We start from the raw sequence: 25,450 nt of genomic DNA, 5'->3' as shown, positions 1-25,450 counted from the left end.
GATTCATCAGCTGGAAAAAAACAAACAAAGATATTGATCCTCTGTGCTGTAGTGTGGATTTTGCTATTCAGATAGAAGTAGAACAATAATTATAACATTATAGTTAAAGTTATCTTCCTTGGTGTGAACAGTACCAAAAAATGTATCAAATCTTTTACCCCAGATAGTGCTAAGAATCCTTAAGCCATGTTTTTTGAGTATCATACATGTCTGTCCAGTTCCTTGCTAGGCTACCTGCTATAGCTCAGCAATCTCCCCACTGGAAGGGTGTCAGGACAAGGATGGCAGATACAACTCGAATCTCTTTCGTCAACTTTTATTGTGCACACATTACAATAATCTCCCACATTGATAGGTTTTGTTAGTCAGAATTGTTAGATCAGTTAGATCAGCGGTATCAACTAGATCAGTGGTATCAAGTCATCCCCATCCTGACCATCAACTCAAAACGAAACCTAAAACGTAATACGTTAGCACTCTGTATCCAACTAAGTATATACAGACACACAGAATGGTGGTTAGGAATAATAATAAACAATCCTGTAACCTAGCAAGATTACATCATACATGAAATATAACCTAAATTTTGTCTGCTTTTAGAATAAGGCGATAAATCTAAACAATTACCCCCCAGAACATTATAACAATTTTTACCAACTGGAAAGTTCTACACCTCCCACTTAGTCTACTGATTCTAGAATCCAAGTAGGCTACCATAACTCAATGGTTAAACCTCTAAATATGAACGTTCTATGTCACAATATGAGTAAGTATCTCTTTGAGGTCCATCACCAACATACATTGTCCTCGATAGCATTTTAGCCTCTTTCACCAAAGCACACCACCAGTCTCCAGGAGGAGGTAGTGGGGAGGGTGTTGATCCTTTACCGAAACGCACCATGGTGGGGATCCTTTACTGCTCCTCCACCGGAAGTAGAACCACAAACCTCCTAACAGCTCTGTGGAGGATGGTGTAGGGATAGTTCTCCATACTTTGGTTTCTCTTGGGCTGCCCATCGAAAACTGGACAACTTCGACATGCTTTCACCCTCACATCTCGTACTACGCCTTTCACATCAGGGCATGCCTCGACGACTCGACCCAGCTTGAACTGGCCTCTCAGTGCGTTCTGGTCAGCTAACCACACTAGGTCCCCTGCCGCAACGTTTCTAGCAGGCGCGTGCCACTTCTGACGGATATATAGGCCTGGACCTGCCAGCTGGCTCCATCGCTCCCAGAACTTGTCAACCTCGATCTGGATTGCTCTTAGACGCACGGTTGGGTAAGTTGGGTACTCAAACCCTTGAGAGTCCCCACTGGGTCCTGCCGAGTAGAAGAGAGTTGGGAGTAACGACTTCCACGGTTTCATCTTGTACCTGGGCTCTGGCACCGATTGGTCTCTCATTTGACAAGTTAGCAGCCAGGTACAGAAGAGTCTGGAACTCCAGTGCTGTCAGGTTTTCTTCTTTGCCAACACTGATTAATGCTCTCTTGAGTACGCGAACTGGCTCCTTGGCTTGAGCTCTGGTAAGGACTGCTGAAAAAACCTTTCTCTGGAGTCTACTCACTATCTCTCTAGCATCAGCTGCTACTTCTGAAGCGGACATTATGGGCCAATCCTTGACTGGACTAGACAGAAACTTGGGACCTTTCTGCCACACAGAGTTCTCACCCAGCAGTTCGGGAGAGCACCCCCTCGTGACCAGGTCCAGCCTTCTGAATCTCTCCGACTCGGTTCGCAAAGAATGTCTGGAATCTGTAGCTCTCTTTTTGGATGGCTCCCAGCACCGTCTGACTGTCGATGAAGTGGAACCACTTCTCTACGTCCAATCGCCCATGCTTCAATACGTATCCCTTCAGACGAGTAGCAAAGACAGCCCCACATAACTCAGCTTTGACTGCGTCACCTTTCTGGTTGAGTTGGGTTAATTTGGCCTTCGACTCTACCAGCCGACTGACCACACCATCTGACGTCTCCCATCGCAAATACAGTACGGCGCTGTAGGACTCACAGCTCCCGTCAGAAAACATAATTCCCCAGGGTTTATCCCTCCTGTCAGAGGGTGTGAGGCTTCTGCGGAACGTGATCTTACTTAGATGAGCGTACTCCTTGAACAGCTCAATTGCCTTTCTCCTGAGCTCGTCAGACAGAGGTTTATCCCAGGTGTCTTTAGTCAGCTTACCAGCTTCTTGGAAGGCTCTTCTAACAAGGAACACTCCTTTCTGTTTCACAGGTGTTACCAAACCGATTGGGTCATACAGCCCAGCAATCTGGCTCAGTAGAACACGACGTGTCAGTGGGTTTGGTGTCTTTACTTCCACTTCTCCTTCTGTGAGGTCAGCCTCAGTTCTCATCTTCTTCTTTCTTCTGGAGAAGTTGATGGAGACCATCACAAAGAGTTTGTCCTCCTGCACGAGGTAACCAACCCCCAGGGCTTTGTTATCTTCCTCCCTTAGCTGGTTGGGCAACGTCAAAGTCACAGGCTTAGACTCTATCCCGTCCCGCCTCCCACTTTGGCCGGACCGGACCCAAGGCTTGAGGTAAAAGCCTCCTGCTTTCAGTATATACTCCACTCCCACTAGAATCCCATTCAGACTGTGTAGATCATTGTGGGATGTGAGGAGGTCATCGACGTAGGAGTCCTCTTTGATGACCCTTCTTTCCTCTTCCATATCAGAGAACTGGGGCAACATTGCTGTCTCTCGCATGGCAACTTGGGCAATGCACCCAGCCAGTTTTTCCCCCATGTTCACTCTCACGACCGCATAATCCTCAATTTCATCCTCCGATGAGTCCCTCCACAGGAATCGATGTACATGAACCTCTTGTTCTTCCAACCATATTGAATTATACATTTTGGTGATGTCTCCGATAGCCGCATGTACTCCTTCCCGAAATCTGAGGAGCACCGCCCTGATGGGATTTAGGATATCTGGGCCTTTGAGCAAAATGCTATTCATGCTCACCCCTTTGTACTCCTGGCTGCTATTCCAGACGAGGCGCACTGGCGTAGTCACCGAGTGCGGATTTGGAGCAGTTAGGTGGCTCACCCACCACACAGCACCATCCCAGCTGTCCATCACATCCTTAGTTAGCTTAACAGCCGCTCCCCTCTCTACCATCTCGTGGACTTGCTCCATGTAAGTCTTTTTCCACAGGGAGTCTTTCAGGAGCCGCTTCTCAGCCCTCAGGAATGTTGTCTCCACAGCCTTTCGGTTGTTGGGAAGAGAGGCTAGGTTTTCCTTCCAGGGGTACTTCGCATCACAATGTGGCTGGTCACTGTGGGCATCTCCCTCTCTGTAGGTTAGACCTGCCTTTTATTATCTCTAGCTCTTTCTCCTCAGCAAGAGACATCTCCTTTCCCCCCGGTGTGCACTTACCACAGCGACATCCTCCACAGGTAGGGTTACAGGCAGCACCGATGCTATCCCATTTTAGCCACTCAAGGACCTCTTTATTGCATGCTGCTGTCGTTCGAACTTTCACACTGCTTTCTTGCCTTAAATGGCTTCCTGGCCTTTTCACAAAGTATTCCTCAACTTTGACGGCTACTGTCCTCATTGCGTGAGCGAAGTGCGTCTTCGACTGCCATAAGATCACCTTCACTTCTTCAAAGAGGTTTGGATGCGCACCACTCACGATCTTGCCCAGAGGACCATCCCACAACACCAAGTCGCCGACCCTTTGCAACCTTTGCGGTGCTAAACGGCCTTCCCGAGTACTGATCAATAAATCGATCTTCCGTGGACGGGCCAGTTCACCCGGCTTAGCTTCCGGGAAAAACTGCTCTAATCGCTTCAAACTCACCACATGATCCACTTTGGCAATGTCGGCCATCCCGTAGCAGATCATCTCATGGAGCTTCAGGGTTCCTCGTGATGTCCACACTTTTATTTTCACGAGATACCTTTTTGTCTCAACTTTCACTTTCATCGAGCCAACCCCATGCACGACAAGAATGATTGGCTCACCTGTCAGTCCGAGTCTTTCTGCAGCTTGGTGTGTAATGTAATTCGTGTCAGAAGCAAGATCGACCAAAGCTCCAAGGCTGTCTCCTCTCTTTAACGTGACAGATACAAGCATCATAAGAACCGGATGTTCTTTCAAACCACTCTGTTCTATCAGACCCTTGCCAGAATACACTGTCGACGAAGCCTTGTTAGTACAGGCTCTACGGACAGCCTCCAATTGGTGAGGAGTCAGTCCCAACTCAGCGAACACAGTCTCTTGCTCCTCTGTCGGACCACAAGATTCCCGCTTTTCCTCTGCTTTGTTTTCCCTCTTAGCAGCGTCCTTCTTCGTTGATGCCTTAGGGCAGAGGAAATAGTGGTGATCCGCTGTTTTGTCGCCTTTACTACACTCTTCTTTATGACAGAGGAACCTTGGAGTGCAGCTATCATTGATTTCATGTACAACCAGGCACTTTGAACATACTTTTGCCTTTTTCACCTGAGCTTTCTTCTCTGACAGACTGGCCTTCCTGAAAGTTTTACAGCGAAACAGTTTACCTCCATGTTCTTCATCCCCACACATAGCACATGGTATCTGCTTGGAATCTCTTTTGACTTCCCTTGATGTAGTCTTAGTGAACGACTTCCTCCCTCTCCACCTGTCACCTGGTTTCTCCCGGTAGCTCGGTCTCTCAGGAGCATTAGCAGGTGATGCTTGCTGGGCAGCAACTGCTCCAACCTCACGAGTAACGATTTTTGTTCTTCCAGGAACATCAAAAGTCTGTCGAAACGGTTTCCTGGGTGGACATTGTTAACAGGGTTTCCCACGCACATGAGCCACTCTCTTTTCATAAAATCCGGGAGTTTACTCTCCAAAGACCGAATCACCAGTAGATTCTGTACAGCGTCCGCGCACCCCAGGTCTGTGAGGTCCATTGCAGCTCTCTCCACTGCAAGAATCAACTCTAACATCTCTCGTGGCTGGTGGTTCTTTACAGCAGGCCGTGATTGAAGTTCCAACACGATCTCCTCAGCCGTTTGTGCTTTGTCACCATAACGGTTCTCTAATTGCCTGAAGATATTGCTTACATCTCTGCAACGCAACAGTCTGAGTCCACTTTTCACAGACTCATTAATACTATCCAGCAAGTGAAGTTTCTTGCATTCCCTCGACCCCGTAGGTTCCGCTTGCGCCTGGATACTTCACTGGTCTAATCCACTGAGAGCTATTATCTCCACCGGCGTATGAACCAGGGCTTCTATATGGCATGCTATTACCTCGTCCCATGCTGAGATCGACGGGTAGCGCAGTACGAACACTAGACAGTTGTGGTGTGCTGCCAAGGGTTGGAGGTAGAGCGAAACTGACACCAAGTCCACCATCACACTGTCTGGACTGCAGGGTGGGCTGTAAAGTCTGTTGGGGTCTACAGTTGGTAGCTGACTCATACCTGCTCTGAGGTCGACCAGTGACTGTAGCACCTTGAGCAGCATAAGTCGGGATGTTTACTTTGCCTGTGGCCATGAATGAAGAAGAGCTTGTGACATAAACATTTCCCTGCCCATTAATGGACGGATTGACAACAGCAGACTGGTCGTTAACAGGTGGAGAATCAATAGTAAGGGTTACTGGTTGGGTTAAGATGACGTTATCTTCAGCTGTAAGACTGTCGATAGCGTTGTGATATGCTTGCTCACCGACCGCGACATCGCTCCCATCGTCTTCATCCTTTTCCTCGTCACCTCTGTCGCCATCTCCATCGTCTTTTAGTTCTGTACTATTCCTCTTCATGACCTCATTTTCACGTCGGTATGTCCATCCATCCATCCATCCATCAGTTGCTTCCTATCCTCTCTCAATGATAAAAAGAGCATCCATCTGTCTTTTCCATGAGGCCGATAGTCTCTCCAAGTGTACACAGCCTCCCTGAGTTCACAGAGTTTCCTATTTAATTTACCACTTTCAACTCCTTGCTGTGCCCATGGCACTACTTTCTTTTCCCCGAGCACCTCAGCCCGAGCAAACGCAGACTTGAACTGTTTTACAAGATCGTCTATGTCCGGTGCTGCAAACTTGGACCACAGTAACTCCATGCTCTTACTCTCAGCTTCAAGGAACCTTTGCTCACAGGCTTCCCTTCTCGCTAGGGCATCCCGCTATTCGCTGTTGTCATCAGTAGGATCTATCTGGCTCTGTGCGTCTACGTGTTCTTTTGTGTCTTGTTAGCAGGTGTTCTTTTGTGTCTTGCACTGAGGAGAGGCTTCCATCGGGCCATAAAAGCCCCGACTGGTAGAGGGCTGCAGTGACTTTCTACAACTTTCTCCCATCTCCCGACTGCATCTCTGGAGGTCAGCCACAGTGATCTTTGGGTTCTTCTTTACCTCTCTCACCAAGGCTCTTCTCCCCCGATAGCTCAGTTTGGCCGGACGGCCAGCTCTAAGAAGGGTTCTGGTCATCCCAAACGTCATCCATTTAAGGATTATGGATACCACTGTGCTCTTAGGAACCTTAAGTACAGCAGAAATGTTTTTGTAACCTTGGCCAGATCTGTGCCACAATTCTGTCTCTGAGCTCTTCAGGCAGTTCCTTTGACCTCATGATTCTCATTTGCTCTGACATGCACTGTGAGCTGTAAGGTCTTATATAGACAGGTGTGTGGCTTTCCTAATCAAGTCCAGTCAGTATAATCAAACACAGTTGGACTCAAATGAAGGTGTAGAACCATCTCAAGGATGATCCGAAGAAATGGACAGCACCTGAGTTAAATATACGAGTGTCACAGCAAAGGGTCTGAATACTTAGGACCATGTGATAGTTCAGTTTTTCTTTTTTAATAAATCTTCAAAAATGTCAACAATTCTGTCAATTCATGTTTTTCTGTCAATATGGGGTGCTGTGTGTACATTAATGAGGAAAAAAAATGAACTTAAATGATTTTAGCATGGCTGCAATATAACAAAGAGTGAAAAATTTAAGGGGGTCTGAATACTTTCCGTGCCCACTGTAACTGAGAGACATCGAAGTGCAATGCTTATGAGCGTCCAACCGAACACAAGTCACACAGATTGTATTACAAAACAGCACATAAATATATCATAGTAACAGGAGAAAGAACTACGTCACTCAAATTAAATAAGCCATCATCCTGTTTGTTTATCTGTATCTGTGTATAAATTCTTGAGAAATAAAGCCATGTGTTTCTTTTTCTTCAGCTTTAGCATCACACGATTACATACTCAAGATCGTCCCTACAGTTTATGAGGACCTGGGAGGGAAGCAGAGATTTTCCTACCAGTACACCGTGGCAAACAAGGTAATCTGAGACCGGCGCAGCCACGTTACTGAGAAGCTTGCGTGAAGTTGCGAGTCTAAATATATGAATGCACTTTGCTGATGGCTCTCTATTATTAAGTACCATCAACCGTTTATCACCTCTAAAGACACTTAGCGGGTGTTTGCAGTGACAGCTGGCGGCATTATGTGTGTACGTGACCAGAAGGTCATGTACTGTGAGTTAATATGTAGTCAGGTTGTTCTTATTCAGAGGGTGTAAAAAGTACTCAAAGTATGAATGTAGTGTCAAACCTTTGTTCTGACTCTGCAAGGCTCTAGGAGACACCGTGTGTGAAACAGAAAGTCTGAAAGTGTTCAGCAGCAACTGATTTAATATTCATATGAGTATGTATAGTTGATTATGGAGTTTTTGTCAACGCTGGTCAAATTCGGTATTATTATACGTATTGCTTGTAGGCCAAAGACTGCTTTTTAATGAGTAATGGTGCGGCCATAATTGTGGCCAAATTCCATTTTACATTTAAATGGCTTACATTGGTTTTAAACTGGAGATTTGACTTGACTATGAGTGTTTTATCCTTACTCAATTAGGCTGCTTATAATTTTTCTTTTTTCCTGTGGGTTTTACATACATTTGTTTTTGTATTTTTTTTTTAGGTCTCAATATTTGAACCTAAATAATTATTCATTGAAACCAAATAAAAAGTAATTTATTCATTTCTGTCTTATTAAATTGACACCTGATTTCAGGGGTCACCACTTCTTCACTTATATGTATTTTCTGATTTCACATAAAATTCTGTATTATTTATAATAAGTAATATAAAGGAAAACAACACAACTGTATGCATTTATATTATACAAGCAAAAGCCTGTCTTGCGAAGTTAAAATGTAAGTTATAATATATAATTTTTCTTCTAAGGTTGTGAAATTGATTTCTGAAGTCTTTTCAGTAATTTTCAGTACTGCTACTTACATTATCCAGTAGGCCTACAAAAGAATATCTGAATATAAATACATAACCTGAAATGCATATGTTTGCTTTAGGAGGGGTTTGAGTTTTGGCATAGTGCAACAGTGCTTACTTTTTGAGAGACCTTGGTTCCCTGAGTATTCTTCCCATTATTTTTTGCTATAGGGATTTCTTCAAAGAGTTTTATTTATTTATTTTACTTTTTGAAAGAGTTATAAGCCATAAACCCAAGCCAGCCAGCTACGAAGTGAATCAGTTTTACAAACTTTAATTTGAAGCAAACAATTATTTGAAAATCGGACATAGAGTTGTGTTCAAAATAATAGCAGTCCAACATCACTAACCAGATCAATCACTGTTTTTGGTAGAAATTACATTTCTACATGGCAAATATTTTACTAGTAGGTGTGGTAGAATAATAGAAAACCATCAGACCCAACAGTCACGACATGCTGTTGATTCTGTGTAATTGACTCATTAATTGAAAAGGGCGTGTTCAAAATAATAGCAGTGTGGAGTTTAATTAGAGGTAAATAATTCAGAAAAAAACTGGTGTCAAACAAGTGGCCCTTATTTAAGGACAAAGGCAACAAATGTTGTACTGTGCATTTCTCTCTGAAAATCTGAGTAAAATGGGTCGTTCTAGACATTGTTCAACTGAATAGCGTACTTTGATTAAATACTTGGTTAGAGAGGGGAAAACAGATAAAGAAGTGCAGAAAATTATAGGCTGCTCAGCTAAAATATCAAATGCTTTAAAATGGCAACCAAAACCAGAAAGATGTGGAAGAAAATGGAAAACTACTGTTCGAATGGATCGAAGAATAGCCAAAATGGCAAAAACTCAGCCAATGATCCAGGGTGATCAAAGAAAGTCTAAAGTTACTGTGAGTACTGTAACAATTAGAAGACGCCTATGTGAAGCCAAGCTATCGGCAAGAAGCCCCCGCAAAGTCCCGTTGCTGAAAAAATGAATTTTTCCTGGTTCGTTTCTCATTCAACAAAGGTCAGGCAGGAGAGCAACATCTCCAAATCACTAACATAAACACACTGTGTCGAATAGCTGAACTGCCACAAATATATCAGCACCTGTACAATCGCTCGCAGGGAGACTTTAAAGATTCAGAGAAAACATTTAATTCCTAGAAAGAAATCGCAATGAAGCTTGGTGTGGACAACCCGGAGTTATGCAAAAAGCGACATAGAGAAACATCAGGTGCAAGTTTTCCAAAGCCATGAAAAGAATGAAATGAAAGCGTAAAGATATAAGGTAGCAAGTACCAAATGCATGTTTCAAATAAATGTTACACCATACCCTGTAAAAAAAAAAAAAAAAGGTTGAGCCAACTTAAAATTGGAAGGCAACCAGCTTATTTTTGTAGGAGATTCTCAACTTTTTGTTGTATAAATTTAAAACAACAAGTTGAGAACTCAAAAATCTGCTGAAGCTGGTTTGCCTTCAAATTTTAAGTTGGCTCAACTTTTTTTTTTTTTTGTGTACTGCTGTTGTTCTTTCAATAAGCGAATTTGAAAGGTATACAGTAAATGAAATGCTATAACATATAATAACAAAACTCAAATTATTAAAAATTATTAAAAAAAATACCTGTGAGTCTGTGCGTCTCTTAAAAGTGTTCGGCAGCAATGTCTCTACTTATAGTGAAGCTTAAAGTTAATTTTCTTCACGAACAGCACCGTTGTTGTTACCTCACTTGTGAGAAGTCATGTAGTTTTTAAGTTGTTAAACTATGTTACTGATAAAATTATCAGAGTAGCGCTAACAACATTAGCGCTTATGTTAACATGCAAACTGTGCATCTGTGAGGGAGAGAGACCGGGAGAGATGGGCTATGTGCTTCCATACATAATAAAGCATTATTTTGTGGCAAAAACATGGATATAATCTGTCGATTGTATCCTTTTGTTTACTATATTTATTTGTTTGGCCAGTGTCGTTGTGGGTTTTTGGTTCTTTTGCTGTTGTAGGCTGTAAGGACCTTTGAAATAACGCAAATCATTTGGCGAAGTGATATGGACATGTAATGCGGTGCCTGGAACTACATTCGCCGTGCGTTTCCCTGAAAATAATTGCACGCCTTAGAACGTTCGTCAGCCAATCAGATTCAAGCATTCAACAGCCCCGTAGTATTAAAAAAAAAAATCTGGAATGTTGAAAACAGTATACCGTCTCTGTCTTTTCAAACTTCTTTTTTGCCCCCAAACGAAAACTAAGTTTGTTCGAAGAACAAAGAACACATTGACTGGCCTAAAGAGAAATGGCGCAATATTTTGTGGACTGATGAAGCAAGATTGTTCTTTTTGGGTCTAGGTGCCGCAGACAGTTTGTCAGACGATCCCCAAACACTGAATTCAATACAATGTGAAGACAGTGAAGCATGGTGGCACAAGCATCGTGATATGGGTATGTTTCTCATACCATGTGTTGGGCCTATTTATCGCATTCCAGTGATCGTGGATCAGTTTGAGTACATTAAACTACTTAAAGAGGGTTTGTTGCCTTATGCCGAAGAGAAAATGCCCTTGAAATGGGTGTTTCAACAAGACAACGACACCAAACACACCAGTAAGCCAGCAGCATTTACAAAATTAACATTATGGAGTGGCCAGCCCAATCTCTAGACCAGTGCTTCTCAAACCTGTCCTGGAGGCCCCCTGCCCTGCACATTTTGTATGTCTCCCTTATCAGACACACCCAATTCATGTCTTGCAGTCTCTACTAACGAGGTGATGAGTTGAATCAAGTGTTATAGGGAGACATACAAAATGCACAGGGCTAGGGGTCCTCCAGGACAGGTTTGTGAAGCACTGCTCTAGACCTTAATCCAATAGAAAACTTGTAGGGTGACATCAAAAAAGCTGTTTCTGAGGCAAAACCAAGAAATGGAGAGGAATTGTGGTCTGTAGTGCAATCGTCCAGGGCTGGAATACCTGTTCTCTATGCAACACAGATGTGAAGCAGTTCTCAGAAACCATGGCTATACAACTAAATATTAGTTCAGTGATTCACAGCAAAGGTAAATCTTCAAGCATTTTTCAGTTTATACAGGAAATGTTTGACTTTGTAAAGAAAAATGCAGACACTGCTATTTTTGTGAACAGCCTAATATTCCTTTTTCTTCACTTTCTGTAAAGTAATAACAAATTTGCTAAATTTTTCTTCATGTTTTGATTTATAATTGAATGTGCAATGTTCCCAATGCATTTGTGTGTATTGAAGTAAAAGTTATTATAAGGATTTCGAGCTTTACTTGCTTTTTTAAACACACTTCTATTATTTTGAACACAACTGTACTCTACTTAACTTTGAGGAAGAAGAAATGCAACCCCATGAAGCTTATTAACATGACATAATCAAATGAAAAACAATTGAGTAATATTAAATGTGGAAAAAAAAAAAAAAAATTATATATATATATATATATATATATATATATATATATGTATATATATATGCATATTAAAACAATATATTTTATGTTTATTGCAAAATCTGCATATTCAAATATTTAAGTAGTTTGCAAGAGTAGGGAGAGGGAGTGGGTGTAGCTCTTTTGGCATGGTTTGATCATTTCAGGTCTCTGATTGGTGTAGTTCTCTGCAGAATCATGGGTAATGTAGGAATTCCACTGTAAAAATCTGTTCCCCTATAAAGAAAATGAATTTCCACCTCTTGAATATGAAGAACACATGTATTCAGTTTAAAATTACTGGAATATAGTGCACTGACAGTCCAGTATACTAATGATTTTTGGCATAAAAGAAAAATGGATAATTTTGACCCACACAATGTAATTTTGGCTATTGCTACAAATATTCCCCAGCGATTTAAGACTGGTTTTGTGGTCCAGGGTCACATATATACTATTGTAATGTCAAAGAGTTGATCTTTTATTACGCATGAAAATGGAAAAAGCTTGTTAACACTTTAGTTCAGGGACCAATTCTCGCTATTAACTAGTTTCTTATTGGCTTGTAAATTACTAGCATTTTGGCTGTTTATTAGCGTTTATAAAGCACATGTTAATGTCTTATTCTGCATGACTCTATTTTAGATCACTTAATCTGCCCCATACCTACACTAAACAACTAACTTACTATTAATGAGCAGCAAATTAGGAGTTTATTCGTCGTTAATAGTTAATCAATAGTGAGAATTAGTCCCCAAACTAAAGTTCTATTTGTTGGGTGGTTTTCTAGGAGTATGTGGCATACAGTCATACGGGACGCATCATCCCAGCGATATGGTTTCGCTATGACCTGAGTCCAATCACAGTGAAATACACAGAGAGGAGGCAGCCGTTCTACCGCTTCATCACTACTGTAAGTCGCTCTCTGTGTTTCTCTCTTTCTCTCTCTGTCTCTCGCTTCCTAATGATATATATATATTGACTCTGTCTCGGTCAGATTTGCGCTATCATCGGTGGGACGTTCACGGTGGCTGGCATCATTGACTCCTGCATATTCACGGCCTCTGAAGCCTGGAAGAAAATCCAGATTGGGAAAATGTCATGAGTACTCATAACTACGTACAATGCCTTTTATTTATGCCAGCCAAACCTCTGCACACCCATCATTACACCCTGTTATTATGACCCACATTAACTGGAAAACAGTTAAATTCTCTGTGTGCTCATTTGGATAGACTGGTTTTCATCTCTAAACATTTAATACAATGAATTAAAGGCATTTCATTTGGGGCATGTAGGTGTTTTCCTTACTTCGCTGCCATATTAATTCGCCCACAACTTTCATAGATGTGGAACCTGTCTCACTCATTGGAAGGATGCCAGGGTTTTCTCTTTCAAATACATGTGACTGAGATGTGCAAGTGTATAGTGTTACATACAAGGCATAGTTTCACTTTGATCGGTTATAGTGAAAGAGTTTAAATAGAAAATAATCCTTAAAGAGAAATAATCACTCAATTGATTCAATGTGTACCTTCGTAGGGACTGAGCTTTTTACCAAGTCCTGCTTGATATGATTGGGTTAACCTCATGAAACCCATCAAAGAGCATGTTTTGTTTGATTTTTGGGGTCATATTGCCCCGCGAAATGGGCAAAAATTATTTTTGCATCGAGATTTATTTTCATGACAGTTAAACCCATTTCTCCCGATTCTCATTATGCAAATAATTTTGTATTAATTATACCCCCGGTTTCACAGACAAGGCTGAAGCTAGTCCCAGACTAAAATGCATGTCTGAGCTGTCTCAACTGAAAATATCTTGTGTCATTGTTCTGTGTCAAGATGCACACCTTAATGTTTTCTTCTAAGGCATTTTTGTAAAAGTTGCTTAAATATCTTAATTTAATTAAGGCCTAATCCTGGCTTAAGCTAAGCCTTGTTTGTGAAACCGGGCCATGGTGAGTTTGCACATCAGGGAAGTATTTGTTTTTTTGCCTTTTATATGTGCAGATTTAAATTATTTTACTGTATTTTTACAGAATTGTATTACACTAATGGGAATTATCATTGAGAACTATGTCCAGATGCATTATGGTAATAAGAGTTTGAGGTAAAATGTGATTAATTATCATGAAAATGTCAAGCCAAACTATTTTAATGTTTCTAAAATCGGATTGATTTTCTTATTTCTTTTGATTTGGGGGTGGACTGTGAGCTTTACATATTTCATGAGATGAACCTGTATGTTTTTAAAGAAGCGGATGCTGGTCGTATTTTTTTAATTATGTAATATGTATTCCCAGATTGTCTTTCCATGTTACATTTTGGTTATCTTGCACTCTGATTTCATTCTGGTTGTAGACCTGTATTTTATTTTGAATGTTTGATTGTAGGGAATTTATGAATGTCTTCTTTTTTAACTAAAAGACTCTTGAAGGAATTTTTTTTTGTTTATTTCCGTGTCTCTAAAGGTACTTTGTGGCTTAACGGTACTTTTATTTCCTCAGTCCATAATGGTTAACCTTTTATTGTTTTGAAGATTAGGCTGGAAACGTGTTGTTTACGTCTTGTCAAGCGTTCCCTCTCGACTCAACACTGCTGTAAAGAAGCTGAATAATTTCCTGTCAGTGTTTTGACCATGCTCTAAAATCTGGTCGCAGTGGTTACACAGGACTGTTCTGCATGAAATCAAGCTACGCGTCAAATGCGTCGTTGCCACAAGTTGACATGGCAACAGAAGTGTATTTTCACTACATTTAATGTGAACAGAAACCACAACCTACGTTTCAGCTTCGTGGCTCAAACTACTTGGATATGTCATGATCTTTTAGAACCTTTAAAGTTAACTTTTTAGTCAAACTTTATTCAAACAAACCATGACTGTTGAGTTTCCGTGCTCGTTTCAGCAGATATAATTTAGCCCTACTTAATCAAATGGACGTCATCATCTGGGCTGCGCCACTTTATATTCTGTCTTTGTTTACCATGGTTCGAATAAACCACAGTGACTGCTGGTTTCATTGTTTGTTTGTTTGTTTGTCTTTTCAAAATTCAGGTTAGTTTTTGTTTTAAGGTGTACCATAATGTTGAAAAGAAATCAAAATAAACGTTATGGAGCCATTCAACACAAGACTTGTTTCTTAATTAGGTTATTAAATGAGTGCTTTGAGTTTATTGTCTTTAATAATAATGTCTCCTGATAAAAAAATATAATACATGTTTCCATAAAATTATTTTTAAAATATAACCATATAATTGTTTTATGCAGTTTTGTCAAATTTATAAAAATATTTAACATCAAATGTCACTTAAACAATGAAAAATAAAAATCAGTCAAAAGATGATATATTCCTTTATTTTTTTCTCCATTCTGGTTCTTTTCTCTCATTTTTGTACAAATAAGAAGTTTACTCTTTATGTAAAGATATATGTAATGCGATAAAATACTTTTTGTTTGAAATTGACATAATGGTGCCACCCAGTGGCTGCTAAGAGAACTTTACCAAGCTAGACTTCAGTGCAGTTAGTTGTGAGGGGTCGGGGCCTGGTTACGACTGGCCAATCGGTGCTGTTACAGGTTGGAGGTTGCCGGGCAGGCTCCCTGGTATATGGCCTGATCCGACGAGGAGAAGAAGTCGCTGATGCCCTCCTCCGACAGCTGGCCGTACTCGTTGTTGTAGAAGGTTTGGCCTGAGAGTTGGCTGAAGAAGGGTGGGCGCAGTGTGCTGCTGCTGATGGACGGAGAACTGATGAGGCGCTCTGTGCTGCGGCCTGCCGATGGACTACAGGCCGATGTGAGAGTTCACACAATGACAAAATAATTAATGAAACTCTAGAGTATGAAAACTGATCAATTATAAACGGAGTAAGCAAAGTCATTTTTCTTATGTTAAATCAGGGGTTCCCAAACACTGCACATTTTCATTGTCTGGCACACCCATTTCAGGTCTTAGAGTTGCTACTACTAGACATGCAAAATGTGCAGTGTTGGGGAACGCCTGTGTTAAATGGTGTGCAGAATTTTCAGTATCACCTACTTTTTCAACATGGCCTCTCTGTGCTTGTGTTCAAACCTCTCGAGCTCATCTGATGCCAAAACCATCCCACTGTCTGTCTGGCTGTCCTACAGGCACACAAAAATGTATGAAACAAAATACATTAACATCTTTAGCTTATAAAGACTATACATATACTGGAGGTCTTCGTCGTACATGATGTGTCTTGTGTGATGTCATTTCCAGAGGAAGTTCCTCAAAGGTCTTCACTCGTGAGTGACACGTGCTGGAGGGTCCGACCATGATGCAGCCAGCGAAAGGCACACAGTTGTAATATCTGGTCAGAGAGAAGCATTTATATTCAATAAAGAACAGTGGAAAGTCCATTTAGGTGGCTGTGTCTATAATATTTTGGTCTTGAGAGGCCAAGAAATTCTTTAATGTAAATACATGAGGTTTTTTTTCTGTTTCATTGTCCGTTGTGTAAAAATCTAAGTCTGACTGATTAGAAAGACAATAGCACATCTCTCCTTGATAAGACACATTTATCATAGACATAATGTTTTTCATACTAAGGGTTATAGGCTCATTTGAATTCTTAATCCAGCATACTACAAGACAGTACTAATATTACTTTAACCCTGTTAAACCTACTCTATCATATTTGAGGTACATGAATTTCTAAGGCCTCTAAATTCTTAACATGATCAACTTGAAAACCTGTTGTGCACAATATATTACATGCCTTCTGTCGTTGATAGTTTATACTTGGCAAGTAGAAGCTAGTACTAATAAGCTAATACTAAAAATGCCCCACTTCATGCCCCTTTTTCCTGTAAAATCTTTACTGATTTTATAAAGCAAAGGAAAGAATAATTTTTTATCATTAGTACAATTTCAAGAAGAACACTTACTGATCTGAACTTAATTATACAAAGTAACAAAAACTAGTTTCACCTTAATTTTTTCTGGTTCTTCTGTAGTTCTGTGGTGTAAATTATTATTGTACTATTGCACTACATAATATTTTGTTAAATATTTAGGTCAGGTAAATTTTAGAACTTCTATCATTATAATGTATATAAATATAATTATGAAAAATTGGTTTAGTACAGAAAAGTTTTTGTACTGTTTTGCATGGTCTTTTTTTTAAAGATATTTTGCTTTCACAAAGATGGGAACATTCTAGAAGTTTCTGTAACATTCTGTACTATATTCTGTAAAAATCTAGTGCTTTCTGAATCATTCCAGAACATTGTGGCACTAGTCATAATAGACAAAAATCCTCCAGCGTACATTTCTGAAGTTTTGGATGAGTCTATTTTGGTAACGGGTATATAGAGTGACAACTTGTTGTTAGCTCAGTGTTATGCATGTACCATGTCATTTTTATGCATGAGTAATACTATGCTGTAAGAGTAATAATATCTGTAAGAAGTCTGCTATAGAGCTACAAAGATCTCATTGATTTACCTTCCAAAATATCAGAATTTCGTAAATATCAGCAAGTTACCCGAATTGCATTTTTTCTTTATTTTTTTGGGTGAATAAAATTGAGGTGTTTTATCCTCATTGAGTATGAGCTCCATATTCTCTTGTATCATACTATATGAGCCATAAAAGAATGATGTATCAGTATATATTTATAAAAAAAAAAAAAACAAGTTCAGTCCTGGAGGGCTGGTGTCCTGCAGAGTTTAGCTCCAACCCTAATCAAACACACCTGAAGCAGCTAATCAAGGTCTTACTTGGTATACTAGAAACTTCCATGCAGGTGTGTTGAGGCAAGCTGGAGCTAAACTCTGCAGGACACCGGCCCTCCAGGATCAAGTTTGATGACCCCTGCTTTACAGAGTTAAGAACATTATAAGTCTACATAAGGCCCCCAACACTGATATAAAATGTGTATGTACCGAGTGGACATTGTGTTGCAGGCGAGTCTGATCTCCTCTTGTGATGGTGGTCTAGAGGAAGCTTGTGAGAAGCCATCATCCTCTGAGCTCTGAGACACATTGAACGGGATTTCCTAAAATAAAATAAAAAACCTATTTCACATAATCACTACAATATACACCGTTAGCCATTCTATCAATTTTATAACCAGCTGAGTTGATATATAAAGAAGGTAGTGTGTAATACGCCAATATTATTACTGAATCTACAGAAACATTTGTGACCCTGGACCACAAAACCAGACTTAAGTGTCAATTTTTTTAAATTACGATTTATATATCATCTGAAAGCTGAATAAAAAAAGCTTTCCATTGATGTATGGTTTGTTAGGATCGGACAATATTTGGCCGAGATACAACTATTTGAAAATCTGGAATCTGAGAGTGCAAAAAAAAATCAAAATATTAAGAAAATCGCCTTTAAAGTTCTTAGCAAGGCATATTACTAATCAAAAATGAAGTTTCGATATATTTACGGTAAGAAATTTACAAAATATCTTCATGGAACATCTTTAATCTTAATATCCTAATGATTTTTAGCATAAAAGAAAAATCAATAATTTTGATCCATACGATGTATTTTTGGATATTGCTACAAATATACCCCAGCGACTTAAGACTGTTTTTGTGGTCCAGGGTCACATATGTTTTTTTTGTTTTTTTTCTCACGGGTAGACTGTTTTCCTGAAGTAGATCTCCAAGTATCTCCACCAGAGCTGGAAACATGGGTCTCTCCCTGGGCTCGCCCTGCCAGCAGGCCAGCATGATGCCATATCTAGCAGAACACGGGTCACACGTCAGAGCGCTCAGAGTTTCATCTCAGTATGCTATCATCAGTCTGACTAGCAGCTTGGAGTTGATCAAACACACAGACAGAGTCATCAGGCCAATGCTCACATTTCAGGGGATGCGTTGTCTGGTGCCCTCATCCTGGTACCGTCTTTGAGTCGCTTGCAGAAATCTTCATCGATCTGGATGCCTGGGTATGGAGACGCTCCTAATGGGACATGATACAATCAAGTCTGTGATCAAAGACTTTATACAAGTTTAAGAAAATTTGAACAGAACAGAACAGAATTCATTTGTAGGGTGACACTTTATTTTAAGGACCAATAATTGAACAATTCAAAAAACGTTTCTTGGGCAGCATATCAGCTTATTAGAATGATTTCTGAGGGATCAGGTGACCGTGAAGAATTAAATAATGACTGCAGAAAATTCAGGGGGTTCCATCAAAAGAAGAACTTATATTTTAAAATGTATAAAATAGAAATCAGTTTAAAGTACTACTGTATTTTTTTATGAAGTAAATGCAGCCTCGGTGAGCATAAGAGACTTTCAAAAACAAGAAAATAATTATTACACCATATATATGAGCAGAAAAGGGTTTGAGGAATTGCCAGTGCTCAGGTATCAGGTAGACTCTTACCTAGTGAGAAAATCTCCCAGAGCAGCACTCCAAATGACCATACATCACTCTGAGTGGTGTAAACCTTATCAAAGATGCTCTCTGGAGCCATCCACTTCAGCGGCAGTCTAGCCTGCAAAGACAGATAACATTTCACCTATAATAGTGCCTGTAGGAAAATACACTCTTATGATCCTGGAGCTGATATGATTTGCAGTAGGTCAACCATTCATCAATGCCTCTCAAGGGTACTCTCATAAACCTTCCCTTTCTGCTTCATTATGTTTATGCCATGCAGTAACATGTTCATCTTTTGCTTCGGTATTTAATTTTTTCAAATGATATTTATTATGTATTCAATGTTGCCCCAACATTTCTGACAATTTTCAATAGATTGCTGATATCTTTATATCATGACGCAAAGGCCAGAGAAGTCATTTTTAACCACTGGCCTTTACTGAAATGCATTCATACTGAATCTCATGTGGGGTCACATTTCGCATGTCCAGGTCACATTTTACATAAAAATCAAAATGAAATATAAATAAATGAATAAGAAAACAAACACATCTTGAAGACCTTTTCAAAAAATTTTTGTGAGAATGTTATTTCTGTCAGGATCACTATCGTCAAAGATGATTGAAAATCAGCACATAGTTTGGATTGGTGGTATGGTTCTGTTCTGGGCAAGAGCTCCCTAGCATGGATGAGAGCAGGGAGAGCAGCGATAACCCCCCAGGGTAAACAGAACAGAACCAACAAAAGTATTGCAGATTCGTTAAAGTTCAGTAATTTATTAAATGCTGTACTACAAATACTATAATTATATGTCAAATTAGTGCTGTCAAACGATTAATCATTGAAAAAATGAAATTGATCACGATTAATCGCATCCAAAATAAAAGTTTTCGTTTACATAATATGTGTGTGTACGGTTTATTTATGTATATATATATATATACACACACACACACACACACACACACATACAGTATATATTTTGAAAATATTTACATGTATATACATTTATATTATATTTTAAATTATATATAAATATATTTAATATATAAACAAAACATTTTTCTTAAATATATACATGCATGTGTTTGTATTTATTTATACATAATAAATATACACAGTACACACGCTTATATTTTGTAAACAAAAACTTTTATTTTGGATGTGATAAATCGCGATTTGACAGCACTAATATAAATATTTAAAATATATTATTTTGTATTCTTTTTAAAATACTTTTTACAATATTGAAAATTGAGGAAGTATTTGCATCGAATAAAATTTCCTTTTTTATTTTGGAGTGAAATGTGACCTGGACTTTGTCTTCACAGTTTTCATGAGATGCATACTACAATACTACAAAAGAGAACTTTTGATTATGCTTTTATTTAATGGGTTTCTCTTACATTGCCTTTGCGCACATAGTCAGGGTCTTTGTAGATGTCCCGTGCTAAACCAAAGTCACAGATCTTCACCACGTTGTTCTCGGACAGGAGGATGTTGCGGGCCGCCAGGTCACGATGAATGCACTGTCAGAAAAAAATTCAAGATTACTATATCTATACTTTATTTCACAATAGATGAGCAGATCTAAAATATTTGCTACTTTCTCATCATCAAATATGTGTTTTGTTTTATTATAAGATTTTATTTTTTTGGTATTTGTCCCCATTTGTAAAAATCTGTATTCAGCATAACTTTCCTCCGTTCGATGAGCATAGACAGCTCTAGAAGAGATCTAAAGTTCACCTATTAATAACCTACAACATGCTAAATGTGAGGTCGAGCTTGAATACGTTTGACATGTACCTTACGAGACGCCAGAAACTCCATCCCTCGAGCAACCTGAAAGCTGTAGCAAATCAAATCCTCTATCGTGAGTGGAGTCTTCCAGAGATCATCCACTGCAACTGGGGAAAGAAAAACAAAAGAAAATATCAGAAAAAGCTTAAATGCATTATATAAGAATTTCAATCGGAAAACTGTCAGGAAGACAATTCAATAAAAAGGCTGTTATATAGGCTGTTGTGGGTGATTGCTTGGGTATTGCTATGAAATCGCTCTGTGGTTCTGAGCATGTTGCTATGCTATTATACAGACACTTCATATTTAATGGTATTTGATGATTTGTTAATTACACGTCATGAACTAAACTTTCAACAAAACATTTGCAGCTGGTTTATAACAGGCGTATTGTATGCATTTTTGGGCTGAGGTCTCTTTGCACCAGCAGGTGTCACCAGTTTGTGGCATTTCGAATGCTTCAAAACAGAGAATCATTTTGGGAAGCAGTTGGCTCATTTGATTTAAAGCTTTATTTCACTGTTCAAGTGCTTTGTTGTTACACTGTAAAAAAGAAAAGAAAAGTTGAGCCAACTTAAAATTTTAAGGCAACCAGCTTCAGCAGATTTTTGAGTTCTCTCTCAACTTATTTTTGTAGGAGGAGTATAAACTTAAAACTAAAAAGCTGACTCAACTTTTCTTTTTTTTTTTTTATGCCCCCTGAAGTTGTATTCACAGTCATTCTGATAGCACGTAAAGGCAGCTTTATTATCCACAGGGTAAACATCTGTACATATTCAATATATAATCTTCACATATCTATAGACATTCTGCTCTTTGATTTCTGAGTACTCTTACCACGAGACTGCACTGGAGGGTTGATGTTGGAAGTGGTGGATGGCTGAGGTTCATTCTGGCTGACCTGACCCGCTTCTATCATTCGTCGCACCTGACTCTGGGTTTTAGGAGAACGATCCTGCAAACACAAACACGTTACACCACAACACATATCAGTTATTATTGATTGTAGTGCTGTTGTGAGAGGTTGCATATATGTACTATATCATCATGTTATTTATTTCTCTCACCCTGTACGGTAAGAAGAACTCTCTTTTGGCACGCAGGAAGTTGGAGAGATTTCCATATTTACAATATTCCACTATAACCATGAGAGGACCTGACAATCAGAGATGTTAAACAGAGATGGTAAGTAAGAAGGATGCTGCAGACAAACAGGTTTATGCCAATATTGAGTTACAAGGATACAATCAAACAGTGTTTAAAAGGTTATGGCTTTTTCATAAAATACTGCCATATTGCCCATGTCAACAAAAAAAAAGTAAGTGCATTTTATAAGTGGTATCATTCTGCCGGAACATAAACTTTACATGCTGCAGTGATATACACAACAGCTGAGGATGTAATATTTCTATACGTAGTATTTTATCAAATGAATTGTATTGACCAATTAGCATCCAGGAACAAAGGTATCTATTTTATAATGGTACGTTCATACCATTGGGTTTGGTACATGCTCCAAGAAGGTTGACCACATTGAGATGGTTTCCAATATGAATGAGGATCTTCAGTTCTGACATCAGAGCTTTGTGTTCACTGGCTGTGGCTCCCTCTGTGATATACACACATGCCATTAAGTATATATATATATATATGAAAGTCAATGGACATTTTTGTATCAACTATAGTTTTTCGGTAAGATTGAACCTTTCAACATTTTCACTGCCACTGTATTTGAACAGGCTTTCTTGTCATGCCCAAAGATTGAAGCTTCGATCACTTTCCCAAAAGCTCCATGCCCAAGCACCTTCCCTGCATGAACAAAGAATAAATACATAGCATGCAAGATTAGAGCAAAGACTCTGCTGCTAAAGAAAATAGCATGTTCAAATTTAAGTTCGCTCTTCACAAGAATTACAAATGATAATACAAATATTTATGTCTTAAATTCTTCACTTTCAAACATTCAAATCCTTGAGCTTTTATTTTGGTAAAATGCTATAAACGTCTGTCCACAAAAATGTCGAGAATTATGCAATTGTAAATGTAAAAAAGGGAACCTAGCACACATTACATTCCCGAATCCATGTTAAACTCACAGAGATGGAGTGAGAAGCAGCATTTACTGTGAACTGAGCCACTTTGAAAACGTTATCATCGGCTGTCCACATGTAAATGAGCACAGTGACACAGACTATATACTTCTTTACTTAAACAACAGATATTTAGATATTTCACTGTTTTATTTTGAATACCTGAGCAGCCCCAGTTCTATATTTTAATGTTACATTTGTTTAAAAAAAAAATCTGCTTTTGATCAACTCACAAACCCTCACAAATCCCCCTTAATCATATCATTCCTCACAAGGATTCCTGAGTACGGATCAAGCCTAATGCTGAATTAAAATTCCTAGACCATTTACTTCTGGGATCCAAGCCATGAATGTGCTTCATTTGGACCAATTAAAGCCTGTATCAGAGTTTTTAAAATTCACTATCTGTGAAAGTACCGAGGCGCAGTCTGTCTTGGGATATCTCCCACTGGCTGGAGTCGTAGGGCAGGTATTCACACTGCTCCTCAAGCGGCACTTCCCCCGGGTCCATGATGATTGACAGATAGCCTGTCTTGATATCTGCTGGGTTCACCTGCAGGACAACATCATAACAATTACTGATGGATGATACCGCAGCCTATGAGAACGCAGAAACAGCCCAAGGCGGCTGCGCTCCACATCGTCTCGTAGAATTGCTGACTCCACTACTCTTGTTCAGCGCTGAAGTGCTGATATGGTTTGCACTAATGTTGCACTGAAGGCAAGGCATTGTTGATGTAAGTACATATTATTACTGAAAAGGACATCATGTGCAGATTTCAATAATGTTCCTTGAATCACTATGTTCATGAGTAGAGATGCATTGAAGTGTTATGTTTGTATGTAAAAGGAAACACTTTGTACTGACTCGCTTGACGTTGCAGAAGATAACAAGGAGAAGGACCCAGAAAAAGATGGCGATGACTCCCGTCCCGATGAGAATCACTATTTCTACATTGGTCTTGTCATCAGAGCCTGGCAGACAAAACATGTTATTGTAGTAATGCTTATCATTATAACCAAATATGAAAGTTCACATCTTCTAAACTCATTTAACTTTAATACATGTTGTAGATTCAGTTTGTAGAAGTTTGTTTTGCAAAAATCAAAAGTTTATAATTGCGTGACAAATATGATTTTTGTTTTGACAATTTGCTGCTTGTTTTTTTCTCATATTGTATATTTAAAAAATTATTATATTTTATATACAAATACTAATATGCTGTCATATAACACATTTCATTATGTATACAATGGTAAAGACAAGATGCATGAAGGTTAGAAAGGAGCTATGTCTGTTAGGGTAAGGGTTTGGGGTCGTCACAGCAAACACATCTTCATGAAGGGACAAAAGAAAAATAATAATGTTTTAGTTAGGGTAGAGTAAGGGTGTAGTGATTAAAATTAGCTTGAGAATATTTAAGAACAGACATCAGTGTGTGAAGCACTCACTATGATATAAAAACAAAAGTGTTAATGTATATGGCGTGTTCTCGTCTGTGTATGTATAAGCTTGAACCTGTTGTATATGTTTCACTAAATAATGTCAACTGAAGGGCAAGTATACTACAGCGCCACCTAACGCAAATAAGAGGCTCTCACCGATGACTGACACAGTGGCGGAGGACTGAACGCAGCCCCTCAGGTTGCAGGCCGTGCAGGTGTACAGACCGGCGTCTTCCTCTCGCACTCGCTGAATGCTGAGAGTCCGATTGGAGTCCTGCAGGAGGATCCCTGAACACATCCACAAAACTGTCAAACACACAATCTGCCAGCCAGCCATGGCTTTAAGGCTCAGCATCCTGTTATGGCTTTCTTGCCTTATGTTTTTCGGTTACACTTTAGAATAGGGAACACTTATTTACTATTAACTACGACTTTTCCCTAAAAAAAAATCCTAATTTGCTGCTTATTAATAGTTAGTAAGGTAGTTGTTAAATTTAGGTTTTGGGTAGGATTAGGGTTGTAAAATAAGGTCATGTAGAATAAGGCATTAATATGTGCTTAATTACCAGAGCCGATCCTCCCTATACGCAGAATACGCAAGCCACGTAGGGCCCCCAAAACACCAGGGGGCTCCCTTGCTCTCAAAGTAGATTTCATTTGAGTTTCGTTTTTGAATTTGGCCAGCGGTTGTGAAAACATTAATGATCATTTATTTTTCCAAACTAGGTGGTTTTAAATTTCTTATTAATCTGTAACTATAACATCATGAAAATCCCTGTCAAATTATCTCTTTTTCATAAGCAAATGTTGTTGGCTTGGTCCCTCATTTTTAAACACAATTTTACACCTCATTCGTATCTAATCTGGAATAACAAGAATCTACTGTATAAACACAAATCTCTCCCTTTTTTTTTAATTGGTTTAAAAATGGTAATTATTTTTGTATCTCAACTTTTCAGTCAAAATGGTTCAATCTGAGTTTTTAGCTAAGCATGGAATTCCTGTCCGAAAGAGTTTGCAATTGTTGCTGATGCAGTGCCACATGAGTTCTCCTGCTTTTTAGAGGTCTTTGTTTTCCAGTCTCATGT

General features: G+C 39.2%; 2 protein-coding genes across 6 annotated transcripts in view; one reads left to right on the top strand and one right to left on the bottom strand.

The window, feature by feature from the left end:
- Window positions 1-14,995, top strand: part of LOC306853692 (endoplasmic reticulum-Golgi intermediate compartment protein 1) — a 28,486-nt gene extending 13,491 nt beyond the window's left edge. Inside the window, exons 8-11 of one of the 3 annotated variants that reach the window (XR_013782762.1) lie at window positions 7,165-7,265; window positions 12,439-12,561; window positions 12,646-13,264; window positions 13,585-14,984. Coding sequence is in view for 1 of the 3 variants with exons in the window: in XM_079391286.1 (XP_079247412.1) it covers window positions 7,165-7,265; window positions 12,439-12,561; window positions 12,646-12,753 (332 nt within the window). In the remaining 2 variants the exon portion in view is untranslated. Of the gene's footprint in view, window positions 1-7,164; window positions 7,266-12,438; window positions 12,562-12,645 lie in introns of all 3 variants that reach the window. The other 2 variants (XR_013782763.1, XM_079391286.1) reach the window with 2 other exon arrangements.
- The window catches only part of LOC306853691 (vascular endothelial growth factor receptor 3), a 62,779-nt gene continuing 52,125 nt past the window's right edge, over window positions 14,797-25,450 (bottom strand). For 2 of the 3 annotated variants that reach the window (XM_079391285.1, XM_079391284.1), the window contains 16 exons: window positions 24,519-24,650; window positions 23,785-23,891; window positions 23,334-23,469; window positions 22,531-22,635; window positions 22,322-22,435; window positions 21,894-21,982; window positions 21,664-21,781; window positions 20,833-20,933; window positions 20,430-20,552; window positions 19,027-19,138; window positions 18,495-18,594; window positions 18,267-18,372; window positions 17,559-17,671; window positions 15,862-15,982; window positions 15,688-15,773; window positions 14,797-15,432 (listed from right to left, as the gene is read on the bottom strand). In XM_079391285.1, the coding sequence (XP_079247411.1) occupies window positions 15,222-15,432; window positions 15,688-15,773; window positions 15,862-15,982; window positions 17,559-17,671; window positions 18,267-18,372; window positions 18,495-18,594; window positions 19,027-19,138; window positions 20,430-20,552; window positions 20,833-20,933; window positions 21,664-21,781; window positions 21,894-21,982; window positions 22,322-22,435; window positions 22,531-22,635; window positions 23,334-23,469; window positions 23,785-23,891; window positions 24,519-24,650 (1,874 nt within the window). In that variant the 3' untranslated portion in view covers window positions 14,797-15,221. The remainder of the gene's footprint in view (window positions 15,433-15,687; window positions 15,774-15,861; window positions 15,983-17,558; window positions 17,672-18,266; window positions 18,373-18,494; window positions 18,595-19,026; window positions 19,139-20,429; window positions 20,553-20,832; window positions 20,934-21,663; window positions 21,782-21,893; window positions 21,983-22,321; window positions 22,436-22,530; window positions 22,636-23,333; window positions 23,470-23,784; window positions 23,892-24,518; window positions 24,651-25,450) is intronic. The other variant, XM_079391283.1, reaches the window with a different exon arrangement.

The sequence above is a fragment of the Barbus barbus genome (genome assembly GCF_936440315.1).
Source record: "Barbus barbus genome assembly, chromosome: 33".
Taxonomy (NCBI): Eukaryota; Metazoa; Chordata; class Actinopteri; order Cypriniformes; family Cyprinidae; genus Barbus; species Barbus barbus.
This window is presented reverse-complemented; position numbering and strand designations above follow the sequence as displayed.